The sequence below is a fragment of the Solanum tuberosum genome, unplaced genomic scaffold (assembly GCF_000226075.1).
Source record: "Solanum tuberosum cultivar DM 1-3 516 R44 unplaced genomic scaffold, SolTub_3.0 scf00002, whole genome shotgun sequence".
Taxonomy (NCBI): domain Eukaryota; kingdom Viridiplantae; phylum Streptophyta; class Magnoliopsida; order Solanales; family Solanaceae; genus Solanum; species Solanum tuberosum.
In genome coordinates, this window is record NW_006238928.1 from 251,092 (window position 1) to 267,015 (window position 15,924).

A 15,924-nucleotide genomic window follows, 5' to 3' on the forward strand; every position below is an offset into this window, starting at 1 on the left:
TACAATTTACCGCTAGAAGATATCACTCTTACTATAATAAAAGTATTTTATTCTTTTCCAAATGTTTATAAAGGAGAGTGCAAGTGCTTGTTAACTTAGAGCCCGTTTGGATTGGCTTAAAAAAAGTAGCTTTTAAGTCAAAAATAAAAAGGCAAACTGAAATGACTTTTAAGTCAAAAAATAAAAAGTTGGGGGAGACCTTGCCAAACACTTCGTAACTTATTTTAAGTCATTTTTTATTTTGCCAAACACTTTGTAACTTATTTTTAGTTATTTTTGACTTATTTTAAATTATTTTTTATATTTGTCAAACATTTTCAGAAATCAAAAACTGACTTAAAAGTATATTTGATCAACTTTTAAGTCAATCCAAACATGGTCTTATATATAGGGACGGTAATAGGACAGGGTGGTTGCAGGATAAACCCGCAAAGATTGGACCCACCCCACATAGCAAAAAAATGTGTTTTTAATGCGCCATGCCCTGCATAGACCTGCCCCACCCTGCACTGCATAATGTTTTTTTCTTTTTTAACTGGGTCTGACATAAAAAATAAAATTCAGAATTTGTGTTATCACCTTGCTGCAACAACAAAATGAAACATCTATTAGTTTGATGTGACTATATTAAATAGATTAATTCTGTTTGGAACATTTTGCAGTGCAAATGTTCCCTGTTAGATCATTTTAAAAGTTCTTTCTATTATCAATTAACATACAGAAATCTTTGCTTAACAAAAATCCCACGTTTTTGTTACTAGTTTGTAATAGCAACTGCGAATCCCTAACAGAATAAAATGAGCAAACAACCGCAGTAGTCCGTCAGAGAAATTGGCAGTCACACATCCTACCTCAAACAACCAAAGTTTTGGTAACCCCTTTAGGTCTTTTAGCTTTAAAAAAAGTGCCCTTTAGGCTCCGGACTGTGTGCATAAAATTCGACATTAGCAATTCAATGTCTAGTTAATTGATATTTGTACGAAATTCAGCATTTATTGTAAATATTTGGTTCGACGCTTTCTATGTTTACACAAATAAGTAGATCCGTTTTTGTATCAGGCAGATTAAATGGGTATAACACACCTGGGTTAAAATCATGCTCATCCACACAGAAGTCGGAAACCCAAAGACATTATCAGTATTAGCAAGCTGTTACAATATACACAGTCAAACGACACACACATATATATATATATACAACCACAAAGTGTAGAATTCCAACTAGCTTACGATGTACAGGACACAATGAATCACACTTTCGTATGTATTGGTTAGGCACCAATAATCTTTACTTGCTCATTTTTACAGTCATCAAATTTTACACATCAACGGCAACCATTCCAAATTTAACAGGGTCAGTTTGAAATAGTAGCGTCTCTCCAGAAAGGAAATGGGTATGTTACAACAACAATTTACAGGCAGTCAACCTGTGCATGGTTTAAAATGTTAGCAAGACAGACTCTGTTCAACTAATGATGTCTTTAAGAATCAAAACTTACTAGTCAAAGTTTGCAGGAATGACGACCTCAGTTTTGGAAGCATTTCCAAAACCAACTAGAGTTTCCTGCAGACACAAATTTTTAGTGACAAAAATGCATTTTACAGATACTAAACAGATCCAAATAGTCTCTCATGAATAAATTTATTAAGGAGAATTTCAATAGTGAAAAAAAAATCATGAACTACTCTCACCTGCTCAACAAGATTGCTCGAAGAACTAAAGATACCCACAGGAATATCATTTTCAAGATTGCTACCAGAGCTGAATAGATTCTGAACCAAAACAGTGAAGTTTCCATAAGGTAAAATTTTATATCATGAAGTTTATATATACACAAGAAAATGTTACCTTCTCAAAAAAAAAAAAAAAAAAGAACACTGAAAATAACGCTGTTACAGTGTCCAGTTTTTATTGCATTTGGCTCAACGGAATTAGAACTAAATAAACTTGTTAATATCTTGTGACTGCACCTCATGAAGTGAGTCCATTCTTTCTCGTTCAGCCTGTCTTTTAATCATATTATATTTTGGTGTTATTTCAATTAGATTTTAATGTACTACAATATAACCTTATGAGGAACCATTTCGATATTACTACTGAAAAGTGTGGTGTAATATAACATACGAGGAAATATTTAATCATTGATACACAGTCTTACAAAACCAACGCATACCTTTTCCAGATCAGCACAATGATCAAGGGATCCTTCAGCAAATGCCTTCACGGGATTGTCAGGAGTTCCCTGCATGCAACATAAGATGCCTGAGAGATGATTAAGCTCATATTTGGTGGAGTATTTTGTAACAAAGTGCTTCCATATATGTCCATCCTGGCAATTGGAGAAGATTCCACCTTCAAAATTGAAGGTGTGACATCCAAGGATGTCTTACCCGTGGACAATGCAAAACTTTGATCTTCTCATGTATCACGAACACTAAGATGAATGGATAAGTTGGAAATTTTCAGGAGGCCCTTTTAGGTGAAGGAGAAATAGCATGTATACAGAGAAATAACAGGATACTATATAAAGCATAGAGGATTAAGTTCTTCAGAGCCACTAACATATTTCTCATTCTTGCTGATGAAGCATACCAGTTCGTTTGGTTCAACAGAAGTTTTCCTCCCTGCCTTGCTTAGATCTCTCAATGTTCCCTATACATCCAACAACGGAGCCATTAAAAACTTGAAAGAATTTAAGTCCAATAGAATGCACAAATATTGGTTAAAAGAAATAGAATGAACAAATCAGCTGACATGATTTGGCAAAGCCAATTCTATTTTGGTGATTGGTGCAATTTTAGAGAGCAAACCCAGAACATAGGTGAAAGCAGGTTTATTCAAACCTCTCACTCCCAAAAGAAATGAGAGGATAGTCATAAAGTGGAGTATCAAGAAGAGGTAGGGGAGAGAGAGGGGGTGCGGAGGGAGAAAGATGAAGAGAATGCAGGAATTCTATCACGTGAAAAAACAAAAGATCAGGAACATGACAATTAAAATACAGAAAAAGAAAAGGATGTCTTGCGTACCTTGTTTGCCCACTTAAGTCCACATGCATTGCAGAGTGTCCTTGGTCCATCCGGCCCACGACGCATCGCTGGTGTACAATTTTCACTCACACCACAATGGTGACACTTTCCAGGACTAATAATCCAAAAGAAATCAAGCAGGAAAAAACATTGGTCTTTAGCAGTTGCAGATACTACAGGCTGAAGCACTAAAGTGTGAAAAAATGAAAACTCACACAGTTACAGAATGTTGTGTGCCGTATCCTTCAAGGCTACTCTTGGCTGAATCGCAGCTAGAAGATCCAGAACTTGATTTCAAAGATGCAAATTGACCATTTTTCCTATGCATCCTAATATACATGTGGCCAAGTAAGTTCATTACTCAAAACCTTGATATCTGTATCAAAAAATGCTTCTAATTAATTTAGAAAATAAATTGCTTCTAAATTTTGCCAGAATATATATATTTTTTTTGGGATGCGAAAAAAAAGAAGTTATGTTTCAGTCCTTCAAAACATGTTTAAACAGAAATCAGACTCTGGTTTTCACTTAGACATACACTTCCAGGGATAAATTCTTTAAATTCTACATTTACAAAACAAATTGACCAAGTCCATATTTCTTCTTTTATAAAAAAGCTAACAACCAATTCCAATCAAAATTATTGTCCTTCTCATTTTCAGTTTGGATGAATACTACACCATCTAATATATGCAAAATCTTTGCATGAGAAACCAATGATACAGACAGGATCCTTATACTAAATGTAAGTGAAGAGATCAGCATTTAGCTGATGACACGACATCATAAGGACTGATATTGCAAGTACATTATTAGGTGAATTCCATCAAAGAAGTACTCCTAAAAAATCAAAGATGAACGAAAATTGAGGACAAACAAACATCATGTTAAATTGGTCAGAAAATGACATTGATACCATGGTACTAACACTTGGATATGAAAGGGTTTGTTGAATAAATATCAAAGAAAGCGTGCTGACAGCAATTTATATTACCAATGTCATCTTTTATTCATTTGTTTGTAAGTGACAATTTCACATTATCAAATATCATTGCCAGGTTAAAGTCTCAAAGAAAACCAAAAAATGGAAACAAGGCATATCATTTACCTTTGAGCAACCTCTTTCCTGACACTATATCTAATTTTCTTGTCAAAACATCTCTCCTTTCGCTTCTCTCGGAACCTAACCAAGGAGGCAAATCTTTTCGAAAGATTAGCTTGCTTTGGCAAATCCTCAACCTAAAAATAATACTGATCATCCAAAAGTATCATCAAACTATGTAGTGCAAGTTATAGAATTTGAATAGAATACCTTGTTGTCGAATGGAAGTTCAACAGTGGGCACAGCAGTAGGAATGTCGCATCCCCCCAATAATAAGAGCACTGCTTGCACCTGTTTTTACCAAAAGTAAGCCAGAGTCAATTTCCACAGCTTTACCAGTCATTATGCTACAACAACACATGATTGACACAACACAGTAACAACTCTGTCCAAATACGGAGAAAGAACCATGATTTATATGACAGACAACAGAAGCAAAACACCATACCATGTAAGATGGAGACGGAATCGTATTTCACTAAACATGCCTCCTGGATGAGAAGGACCATTATAAAAGTGAAACCCCAATATTTCTCAGCTATTTCTGATTTCTTCAGAATCTGAGAAGCTGAGTAGAGGTGAATCACAGGAAGCAGCTGCTTCTAACTTTATATAGCAGGAAAGAAGGTGCAATGACACATAAAATTCCCAGCTATATTCTCAAGAATTTTCTTTTGGAGTAATATCTAGTAAACGGGCACAGAGAAGGAAATTCTCAGCCAAGTTACTATATCCAAATTAATTCTAGGATGTAGAGTGCAGAGTTAGCCAGACACCATTTCTATAAATTATGTCATTCCATAGTTGGACTGGCAAGGGCCAACGGACTATAAGGGGGATGGAAAACTTAAAGAATCACAAATTCCATTAGAATTACGATAGAAATGAATTTTTTTCACTAGTAGGCCGTTTTTAAGAGATGGATCGAACAAAAAACACTCTTGCGGCAGAAAATCAGAATTGAAAGAGCAAAAAACAACCAAGTAACAATTAACTCAGATGCCTCATCAAGAAGCCCTTGATATGCAAGAAAAATATGTAGAAAACTAAAGTAGAGAATTAAAGACAAAATATGTTCTTAAAGGAAATAAGACATAAATATGTCCTGAAGAGGGTGGCTGATGTTGAGGCATGCAAGATCCAAGGTTTGACTCCCAGCTACAACACTTGAGCAAAAGTTGCACTCATGTGCTGTAGTAGGCTAATTGGTGGGTTAGTCATGGTACGTCCAAGTTAGTCAGTCACCAAAATCATTTGAAAAATAATAAATAAGACATACAGATTAAAAATTTGTCCCAAATCATTCTTTAATCCCGCTTCAACAATGTCCGATACTTCAACTAATCAATAAATAGCAGTACTACAACAACACAAAATTCGCTGAGCACAAAATATGTAGAGTTACTATCATTTTTTTTTTTGACAAGGGAAACCCGCAGCCGCCACCCTTTGGGTGCGCACAAGGTAAAACCTCCTCTCCTATGCAATAGCTTGCAAACCACATAGGATAGGTAACCCGCACTAGGCAAGCCCGGTGCGACAAGCTCAACCCAGAAGGCAAACCCCTTGCTTTCGCTGGCAAGGGGTTTCGAACTTGAGACCTCCAACATGGAAGTCCCAAGCCCAAACCATTGGGCCACCCCGAAGGGTATATGCAGAGTTACCATCATGTCAGTAGCTAAGAGTGTACTCAAAATTCACTACATTTGCACACAACATTGTATTGTATCTACTGGTGAAACGAAACACTTTGTTTGGAACTTTGGATAGTTGTTACCTATTATTTCATAATCCATCGTATTATATTGTACTGTATTACTTTGATTAATACAACGTTTGAATAGATTGTATTATTTTCCGTTGTTACATAATGTCACAACACATCAACAATTTAAAGGACAAACCTACAAGAATATATGGTACGAGGTCGGTTGTTACTTAAAATGAAACTTTCCGTCGTTAGGTAACAATGATTTAACAATAAGATACGATAATATTTAAATAACAACTGCATTTAAACTAAAAGCACAATAAAATAGGTAAAGCACCTAATCTATGATTTGATGGGAAGTTCCAAAAACAGAAAATAGAAAAAAGCAACTAAATAGGAGTATCTATCTAAAAATAGAAACTACCTTATCAGGAGTGACTGCAGGAAAAACATAGACTTCACCTTCAAAAGCAAGAGTAAGCTCACTTGTTCTAGAAACTTCCACAACTCCACCTCCGCCTCCGTACAACTGTTGGCTCTGTCCTCCATATTGATGGTGATTCAATACCTTCATGCTTACATCCTCAGCCTCATCCATAGTCTCTTCTCCTCCATCATCCTCATATGCGCCGTCATCATCGTCCTCCTCCTCCTCTTCCTCCTCCACCATCCGTATCGACGGCAGCGGCGCGTGATCCTCATACGGACGCGCCTGCAATGGCCGTGGATTCTCCGCCATCATGATACTCCTATCTACTATATAAACGCCATGAAATCGTTAACCTAATCCTTCAAAATCACGCTAATTTTACAACAAAAATCACTATCCACAATAAAATAAATATCCAAATTTCTTCATTTACTAGCAAAATTTGAACTCCTAAGTTGAATCGTGATGGATTTCTCCTTCGAATTTCATGATCAAATTCAGATACAGAGTGTTTTGTTTGATCTTTAGGAGAGACGGAGAATGGTGATAACAAGGATGACGAGGAAAGTGTGAAGGAGACAAAAGTCCTTTTAACAAAAACACACCTTGAAAATGGTTGAATTTACAGCTTCTGCCATTGGTATTTAATTTCCTCAGCGAGACTCTATTTGGGCAAATATTAAACTATGTAAAGTAAATAGTGGGAGACATATGTGGAAAATAATGAAGAAGAGAACGCACAACAATAAATGAGTAATAAAATTAATATGGATTGTGGTGTGGTGATGGGACTGCACCATTCTTAATTAGAGGTTTGGGTTCGAGTTCTGAATACAAAGAAAATTCTGTTGGAAGCGTCACTTCCGAATATCTTGCAGAGCGCCATCTAGATTAGTCGAAGCTTCAATGTGAGTTCCGAACACCGATGAAAAATCAAAAAATAAATTAGACAATGTTATTACATTTTAATATTCGACCCAACTACTTATTTTCCATATCTTTATATCTGTAATAATATTAATAATAAGATGTAATTGTGTCATGTCCTTAATACCACCATTTAGGATTATATCCGTAGAAAATCTTGGATTATATTTTAGTGGATAATATATTATAGGATTATACGTGGAGAATATCTTGGATTAGATTTGGAAGCATAAGTTGCTACTTGATTAAATTAGGTATGGGGAAAGTGGTCGGTCTCATGATTATTTTTTTCTGAAAAATATAATACTCTATGTTATCCAAGTCTATGCTAAACTATAATAATTGACTACTTAAATGATAATTAAAGGTCACGTGTGTTTTTGTGTGTGGATGTACTGGTAAATAGTTTTTTTTCACTGTTAGGCGGGTGGGGATTTGAAAAGGATATATACACGAATTTAAACCTCCACCTCTATCACTAGAACGAAGATGTGAGCAGTTTTCCAACTGAACTACACGTAAAAAAAAGTAGAAAGATAAAAATAAACTTAACATGTTCATACCAAACTAATTGATTAATGAAACATGTCATAAATAATGATCTTTCACTTAAAATAACTCTGATTAATTAATTTGTTGTGTTTGCATATAATGATAATGTGTTTTTTACTTCTCTACATTTTTCTAAAGGGTATAATGGCCAAAGAGAATGCAAACCCCATATTGTTGAAAATAAAATAAACATACTGTACCATTTCCAGTATCTCCCTGCTGTCTTCATCCAACTTAATTCTACTAATATGCCTAAACATATTGATTTTGATTAAATACATTGTCTAGCATTTCTAAGCTGAAACAGAAAAACAAATAAGAATCATCCCATTTTCATGCGAGGTTCGAGGAAGAGCTGCACCCATAGGGGCGTGATGTAGTCAACCTAATGCAAGCATCAAATGGACTAATGACCTATCACCTATATGCCACACGGAGACAATTTTACTGTTGTTCCAAGGCTCTCCTCGGAGGGAATATGAAAAATAAAATATACATCAGTCATCACATGTGGAAGTATAGATCATATGATCATTCTTCAGAATAAGATTATGATTATCCAAAGAGACAAAATTCGATATACATCAGTAAAGAAGCTTAATCTAAATGCTAGATAGGTAACAAGATCCAATATAAATTAAAAAGACTGCTAAATATATCAGGTCTTGATGCGAGAAACTGCAAATTCCTATTGAACTTCAAGTAACACCGGTAAATACAAGTGCATGAGAGAGATCCTTTGCTTTAACCAACAAATTTTAGCTAAGTTGTTAATCTGTCAATATAAACTTCAAAAGAAAAGAACAAAATTTGTGATAGTTCTCAATCGTGTCATCAAGTTGTTGAGAAAGTTTTAGTGATGAAATGTACCTGTAGTATGTATATATAATCTTTCAGTTGGATGAGAAGAAGATATGTTGATATAGTATGGCTTTCTTTCTAAGGCATCAAAGTCTTAGTCGAGGAATCACTGGCAGACTGATGAAGAAACTTGATAAGAGACGGAACATGGAGGAGGTCCATAGTCGGTGTTGTTGCAATCTTCATCCTACATGGATTAAGAAGTAGGCCGTGCAAAACAGCTTTAGAAACATTCAATTCTTACACCAACATAGGATTGCTATTCAGCAATAAAATAAACCAATTACCTCTAGTTCGAGCTCAGTATTGTCATAGGATGCCTTATAGAGAGTCCTCATTATCCCCTGCAGATTGATATAGCAAGAAGTAAGGAATCAATAGTTTGCAACTTTTTTCTGCCTAACAAGAAATTGTTACAAAGAATGCTAGAGGAGCCATGTATCAAACATAGGAAAGGCGGGCATAGCAAACATTCTATGGTAATTTGTAACGATAATTTACATATGCATGCATTGCAGTATTTGATTGATTAGGCTTTCAGACTTGGTATTGGAAGACGAGCACTTTGTAGGTCCTAGTCCTACAATATATGGACACCATTCTTTCCAAATAGACCAAAATGCAAGTAAGTTAACATGATATATGGTTGTTCAGATGTATAAAGGTAAAAATATATTAAAAAGAAAAGAACATCTAAATGAAGGAGTAATCCTTTGAGTGTTTTGATGATGTACATGCCAACCTTATTTGCCCAAGTGAGCCCACATGCATTGCAAAGATTCCTTTGGCCATCAGGACCACGCCTCATCATAGGGGTGGCCTTTGAACTAGTTCCGCAATGGATGCATCTAGGAAACAAGATAGAGAGTTAGAATTAACATTTGCTTAGGCATCCAACATCAACAAAATATTTCTTGCATACAAAAGTAGTTTTGAATACAAACCAAACCATACACATCAACTAATTTTTTAGAAGATATTATTCTCAAGAAAAAAAGCAGAACTATTTCTCATATTCAAAAACATACCGAGTTTCTTCTGAAGGGATGTCGTCCTGTTTTGGTCCAGTAGAACCTTTTCGAGCAAATAGGCCATTCTTACGCTTCATTCTGATTATTTATAAATGTGAATAATAAGCAGAAGAAATCAAAAACTGGAATAGAAGAACAGCTGTTAAACCTGCCATGCATATTTTTGTTGACATTCCACAACCTGCTAAAACAAGAACAAGAAACTGTGGAAGGTGGCAGATATGTGTGTGCGCGCGTGCAAGAGCTATTGTCATTTAGGTAATGTTTTGCATCGTATTGCAGCATTTCATTTCTTAGAACAATGAAATTCTTGCACATTATTTTTATACTAAAACACATGTAATGAATGAAATGTCAAATTCATCAGTAGTGTTACTTGTCAGAGTCAACTTTCTAAAGCAATTCTTTTTAACGAATCCAGCGTTGTTGCAGGCTGCCATATGACTATTATAAAAGATAGTACATCTACACAATCAACACACTTCTTTTACCTACAGAAGTAAATCAGTGAGTTTTTCCCAGCATATTAAATAGCCACTTCAAATCTTTAAGGCTCGAGATGGACATCCCCACTTAATTGAATCAAGCAAACTATCTTCTTGATTACTTTATTTCCTAACTTAAAATCATAAGAGAGAAAATTCTGGAATGAAGAAGTTTCCAAACATCAGATTCGGGTAATAATCAAATAGTTGTATGTTACAGGAAACTGAATGAGAAATACAGCAGGAGTTATTTTTCCGTCCAAATTAGGAGCAAAAAACAGAATCATGGTTTCCCAATAAGAAAATATGAGAAATGAGGACGATAACCACAAGCCCACATATGTTATAAGAAAAAAGGAGACGTAATTAGTAATAATAGTTTCATGGAGACTAATTTAGTGATAATGGTTTCATCAAGTCATGGAGGTGAACAGAACGAACTTATCCAGTTCAAGTCAAGTAAACCTGATATGCAAAGCTTTGAATTGTAAATGTGATTGCAATATATTCTAAAAACTTTTGGTTTTGTTGACAAAGTTTGATCAGCCTTTTTTTTTTAATGACAGTGGTGTCCGGGCCAAAAAATTGATCAGTCCTGATAGGGATTAATTTCATAGAGCAATCTTGTGCATAAGTTCATTGGAGTGCTAGAATTCTACTCTTACTGAAACAAAAAAAGAGGAGATAGAAGTTCCATTTAGGCAGTAGTAGATCAGCCAATTTACCTGAACGCAACTTCTTGGCGGATACCATATCTGATTTTCTTTTCATAGCATCTCTTTTTCCTCTTTTCATAAAATCTAATGAGGGATTCAAGTCTTTTTGGATCTGCACAGTGCACTGGATGGTCCACATAGTCCTAAGGCAAAAAATCACCAAATATTACAAGGATGCAGATGCAAACCAAAAGAAGAAACTTGCATAGAAAAGGATACCTTCTGGTTTGCACTCGACAAACCTAAAGCTTGTGTGCCTGGACAATACTCATATCCACCCAAAAGTTGAAAAAGCGAATGGACCTATGACAATGAACCATCGTTACTCGTTAGCCTAATGCTTCACAATCAGATTAAAGAAATATCCAGCCAAATGCAATAGTCAGTTTTCCATTCCCATTTAAAGAGTAAAGCTAAGAAACAAGCCAATAGAGACATAATTAGTTAAATAACTATTGCAGGCTCATCAAGAAGTTTCTTGTTCATCCAATACCGCCCCTCTCTCAACCCCGCCCAACAACTACCACTACAACATAATCCAAACTAACTGAAGTCGCCTATATGAATCATCAATATCCATCCTGCTCACTAAACCCCTAAAGATAATTCCTTTATTGCATAAAAGAAAAGAAAAGCCCTGAACCTCGAGACAATCAAGCTACAAACTTTAAGGATACGCCATAAACACTGATCATTAATCTCATGTGTTGGCTCTTCAATCTGAATGATCAAAATTAAACCGGTTTCAACACATTTAAGCACGCCAAACACATTAACACTAGCACAATCTCTATGGAAAAAAGAAGAAGTATAGAAAAAAATCCTCAAACATTACCGGGAATAAAAGAATCAATATCAATCCAACTGCACCTCAATTACAAATTAGTTGGTGTCATATATAAACTTAAGGTACATACAACTCTTATTACTATTGGATTGAGAATCATGAGTTGTAACGTTCAAATCTCAACAGTGACAAAAACACTAGTGATTTCTTCCTCATCTTTCATAGCTTGGTTGACAGCTTGGAATTAGTTGTGGCGTGCAAAAGCTAGCCCGGACACCATGGTTTATCAAAAAAAAAAAAAAAAATCTTAAAGCATTTTTATACTGATCCTCAACTTATACATACACTTCACAAATTACACAATTAAAACAATTAAAAAGTGCTCACCTTATGAGTAGTAACACCATCAAAAACATAAATTTTGCCACGAAACGATATAGTGAGTTGATCAAACTTAGCCTCTCGATTTTGCAGAGCAACGACATCAGAAGCACTACAAACTGTGTAATGAGGCATCGTGACCTTAACACTACCCACCCCACCTCCGTACCCAACCGGAAAATTTCCAACCGCCACATCATTTCCCGCCGAAACTTCCTCGCCGGCGCCGGAAAAGTGTTTATCCACATTCATCGTTTGCATTTGACAGTTCATTTTTTGCAGCTCACAGTAATCCTATTTGTGAAATCATTTAGTACTATATAGAAATTTCGATTTCGTACTGACATTTTCCTGCTGTATGGGAAACAGAGGAATGGAAGAAGAGAAGAAGGGTGTGAGGACTGAGGGAACAGAATTTGCCCCTCAAAGTTGGAGATAATTACGTGATTTACCAGCTTGTTAAGAGCGGGACAGTGGGGATATTTTTGGAATTCGCGGAGAATGTGTTAACGGAAAATTGTCGTCCGTACCGAAAATAACAGAGTGCCTTTTCGCGCTTTTTTTTGTTTTTTCGTTTTTAATTCGTAATAGAATGTTTTAAAGTAATAATGTAATTTTTGGAAGTTTCTTTATAGAACATTTTGATTGAGAAGTTAATTGATCGGAACTTTGGTAATATTATTCACAATCAGTACGGTTTATATTAGATTATATATAATAATGTTTTTGAGAAAAGGTGATGAAAATGTGGGTGAGAAAGGGTATCGATCCATTTTTAGTATCAATTCAGATTCATGCCACGATATTAATACAAAAGTTATTATCTTGTGAGGAGACTAACGAGAAAATATAGAAAGGAAAAAGATGACTTACCTATAGTGTTCATTAACCTAGAAATGACGTACCTAGAACAAAATCCCACGGAAATTTTATGAAGATGCGTAAAGGCTAGATGAGGCGTACGCTAGGATGATGAAAGAAATGTATGATGGAGTCCAAACTCAAATAAGAATTGTGGACAGGTGGGTGAAGACTAAAAACACTTTTCAATCGAGATGAGATTACACCAGTGATCAGTGTTTAACCCATTTCTATTTGTCTTGTGGATGAATTGACACAACATGTTCAATATGAAAGATCATGATGTATGTTGCTTGTCAGTGACATAATACTAGTTGATGGGACTCATAGTTGGATGGGTGGAGACAAATTCTAGAGTCTAAAGGATTTAAGTTATTGAGCTGGACAATAACATAATATTACAAATTCAGTGATACACACATAAGGCGAAACTTAATAATTCACAAATTATTCCAAAGAGAAAAAAAAAGTTTTAAATATCTTGAGTTTGATCTAAGAAAATGAAGTGATTGACGATGAAGTCACACGTCGTATTGATGAAAATCGTGTCTCCAGAGTCTTATGTGATAAATAAGTACCACTAACCTTAAAGGTAAGTAACTATACATAATACTGATAGTTAAATCTACTTTGTTGTATGAGGTAAAATATTAATCAATTAAGAACTTTCATGCTCAAATTAAACCAAATTGCAAAAATAAAAATATAGAGATAAATGTGTGTGTATACACTATGTCATCAAAGAAGAGACTAAAACCATATGAATGATCACTTAATCTTAGATAAGCGGCCTATCATAGTCACTCAACTTTGGATATGGATGGTGCAAATTAAAATTTGATTAGCAAAATCAATTTCTAAAAAAATTCAAAAACTATGAAAGATAACTGCTAGCATAAAACAAGATGATTTCAATTAGTTACATAAAATATGAATTTAATTAGCTATTTGAATATATATACCTAAGTAAAGAAAGAAACTTTTAGCAATGGCCACCAAGGAAATTGCCCGTAATCTGGGGTTGATTCGTGGAGTGGAAGAATTCTTCCATTTCAAAATGTACTCACAAGAAGGTTGCTTCAGTTTCTTCCATTGATTGGTCATTGAAACTAAACTTTCATTGTTATTTGTTGCGGCTTGTAGTTGTAAATATTTTTCAGATTTGGACATATATTCTTTGTTATTTTTCCTTGTTCTTCCTAGAGATTTCTTAAAAAATAGAGATAATAGAAAAATAATTTTCTTCCCATTTTCAATCGATCACTCAATACTCAAAAACGTCCGTCGAAGCCCCACCGATTGAAACCTCCCAAAATTTTACTCCTTTTTGAAGTAATTTATTTCTTGGTTGTTTCTTGTTATTGGTTTATTTTAAGCTTAATGGAGTGTGAAGAAGATGAGGAGGGTGGGGTGTGAAGAAGAAGAGATATCGGGGTGGGGCTTAAGAAATATTTTGAGTTTTATTTTTATTTTTATTTTTACTTTAATAATTATCTGACGCGCATGATTTTTTTAAAATTATTATTATCTTGTCATGTCAGCTTTAGGGGTAAATAAATTCACTTTTAAATAGCAGAGGTGTGTAATAGGTCGTTATGATAGTTTAAGCGTGTAACTGACTTTTCGATACAAGTTAGGAGGAACTATGCCTTTTCCCATTCAATTAATGAAAAATTACGAGAGATAAATTCTTTTTATGGAACTGCTAAAATTAGATGATATAATCAATTATAGAAAATATAAATTTAATTATTTAAGTATACCCCATATTCCGTAATATATCTAAAATATTCATATTTAAGACAAATACCATATTAATAATTTGATTAATGAAGAATAACAAGCAAAACAAAAACAAATTAAAGAACAAGAAAATAATAATAATAAAATTAACTGAGAACTCAATAATTAGGTTTTTATCATTTTGTTTCAAAATAAGTGATGTTTTAGTATCTTAAAGAAAAAATTGATCTCATTCTTCCCAAAATATCCTTATTTTAATACATAAAATTTTACATCATTAAAAATTACCAACTTCTTAATTAAGAGATCCAAATTAAAAATATCAATATTTCCTTTTTAGATGGGATTGGCTTTACTAATCCAATTTGATAGTTGTCCTACTTAAACTCTGATACGTAATTGCTTGCTAAGCAAGGAAGACAGAAAAATCAATACATTAAAGTCTAATTAGTTCCCTAACCTAACTACTTCAGGATTCTAATTTTAATAAATTTGACAAAAAATCTCTTAATTAACCATACAGTATTAGGATTCAAGTCTATAAATAGGGTACGTTGCTCTGTTTAATCACATAGAAATTAAGTTTAGATACATATTTTAGGGTTCTTTATAAAAAACATGGATATTACTGAAGTTGATCATTATGCTGTATTGGATTTACCATCCGGTGAACAAGGTGCCAAGCTTTCTCAGCAGGAAATATCGAAAGCCTATCGAAAAAAAGCATTAGAGTTGCATCCAGACAAGAGGCCGGATGATCCGAATGCTCATGAGAATTTTCGAAAGCTCAAGACTTCTTACGATTTTCTCAAGGATGAGAAAAACAGGAAGTTATTTGATAGTACTCGAAAGATTACGATATCAGATCTCGATCTTAAGGCAAGAGCAGAGGCAGAGGCAAGAGAGCGTGCTGCTGCTGCTGAACGTTATGCTTTCGTCGAAAAGGAGGAACTAAGATCGGCTAGGATTGCTGCGCATAATGCTCAAAGAATGGCTGGTAGAAAACACAAAGAGGCTGGACGAAAACTTAACCATGGAAGGGCTCGAATTCGTGCAATGCGTTATGTAAACAAAGTGTCACGAAGTATTTCTAGTGGAAAAACTAAGAAGGAAGCTGATCGAATTCTGGCCAGTTATTCAAAGAAAAAGCTGTGATGGTTGAATTTTTTTTAATAGTTTGTGGTCAATTTTTTACCTGAGAGTTTTTAGTTTGTTTTTGTTGGCAGGTATTAATATTATGCTCTCCTCTGCTCTTTGGGACATGGTAGATATTTCTTACTTGGTACTATAAATATTTAGTTACTAAAAAA

At 34.6% G+C, this 15,924-nt stretch overlaps 3 protein-coding genes across 4 annotated transcripts; 1 reads left to right on the top strand and 2 right to left on the bottom strand.

Annotated features, from left to right (window-relative positions):
• Positions 1 to 1,115: 1,115 nt before the first annotated feature.
• LOC102599411 (GATA transcription factor 24-like) lies at positions 1,116 to 6,907 on the bottom strand. Of its 2 annotated transcripts, none has more exons than XM_015310689.1 (10): positions 6,265 to 6,907; positions 4,340 to 4,420; positions 4,136 to 4,266; positions 3,243 to 3,356; positions 3,028 to 3,142; positions 2,594 to 2,653; positions 2,175 to 2,243; positions 1,693 to 1,773; positions 1,526 to 1,564; positions 1,116 to 1,427 (listed from the first exon to the last, which is right to left on the bottom strand). In XM_015310689.1, the coding sequence occupies exons 1-10, from the start codon at positions 6,580 to 6,582 to the stop codon at positions 1,413 to 1,415; spliced, it is 1,023 nt and encodes a 340-aa protein (XP_015166175.1). In that variant the 5' UTR covers positions 6,583 to 6,907; the 3' UTR covers positions 1,116 to 1,412. The 2 variants fall into 2 exon arrangements, with proteins under 2 accessions (XP_015166175.1, XP_006338034.1); XM_006337972.2 differs by having other exon boundaries at positions 1,500 to 1,564; positions 6,265 to 6,904.
• A 2,706-nt stretch (positions 6,908 to 9,613) lies between these two features.
• Positions 9,614 to 12,262, bottom strand: LOC102599733 (GATA transcription factor 25). The gene is made up of 5 exons (XM_015314668.1): positions 12,017 to 12,262; positions 11,509 to 11,562; positions 11,062 to 11,145; positions 10,852 to 10,985; positions 9,614 to 9,719 (listed from the first exon to the last, which is right to left on the bottom strand). Exons 1-5 carry the CDS (start codon positions 12,260 to 12,262, stop codon positions 9,614 to 9,616), a joined length of 624 nt encoding a protein of 207 aa, XP_015170154.1.
• Positions 12,263 to 15,215: 2,953 nt separating this feature from the next.
• LOC102600069 (dnaJ homolog subfamily C member 17-like) lies at positions 15,216 to 15,876 on the top strand. Its single transcript, XM_006337974.1, has one exon. The coding sequence runs from the start codon at positions 15,233 to 15,235 to the stop codon at positions 15,767 to 15,769; it is 537 nt and encodes a 178-aa protein (XP_006338036.1). The 5' UTR covers positions 15,216 to 15,232; the 3' UTR covers positions 15,770 to 15,876.
• The last annotated feature ends 48 nt before the right edge of the window (positions 15,877 to 15,924 follow it).

Bases quoted from the DNA above. Each gene is read 5' to 3' on its own strand.
- LOC102599411 (XM_006337972.2), bottom strand. From the start codon at position 6,582: ATGATGGCGGAGAATCCACGGCCATTGCAGGCGCGTCCGTATGAGGAT. The intron at 3,143-3,242 runs GTGAGTTTTCAT...TTGGATTATTAG, and splicing joins ACACAACATTCTGTAACTGT to TCCTGGAAAGTGTCACCATT. The intron at 2,654-3,027 runs GTACGCAAGACA...TTGGATGTATAG, and splicing joins GACTTAAGTGGGCAAACAAG to GGAACATTGAGAGATCTAAG.
- LOC102599733 (XM_015314668.1), bottom strand. From the start codon at position 12,262: ATGAATGTGGATAAACACTTTTCCGGCGCCGGCGAGGAAGTTTCGGCG. The intron at 11,563-12,016 runs GTGAGCACTTTT...TTGATCATTCAG, and splicing joins ATGGTGTTACTACTCATAAG to ATTGAAGAGCCAACACATGA. The intron at 10,986-11,061 runs GTATCCTTTTCT...TTTTTGCCTTAG, and splicing joins TGTCGAGTGCAAACCAGAAG to GACTATGTGGACCATCCAGT.
- LOC102600069 (XM_006337974.1), top strand. From the start codon at position 15,233: ATGGATATTACTGAAGTTGATCATTATGCTGTATTGGATTTACCATCC.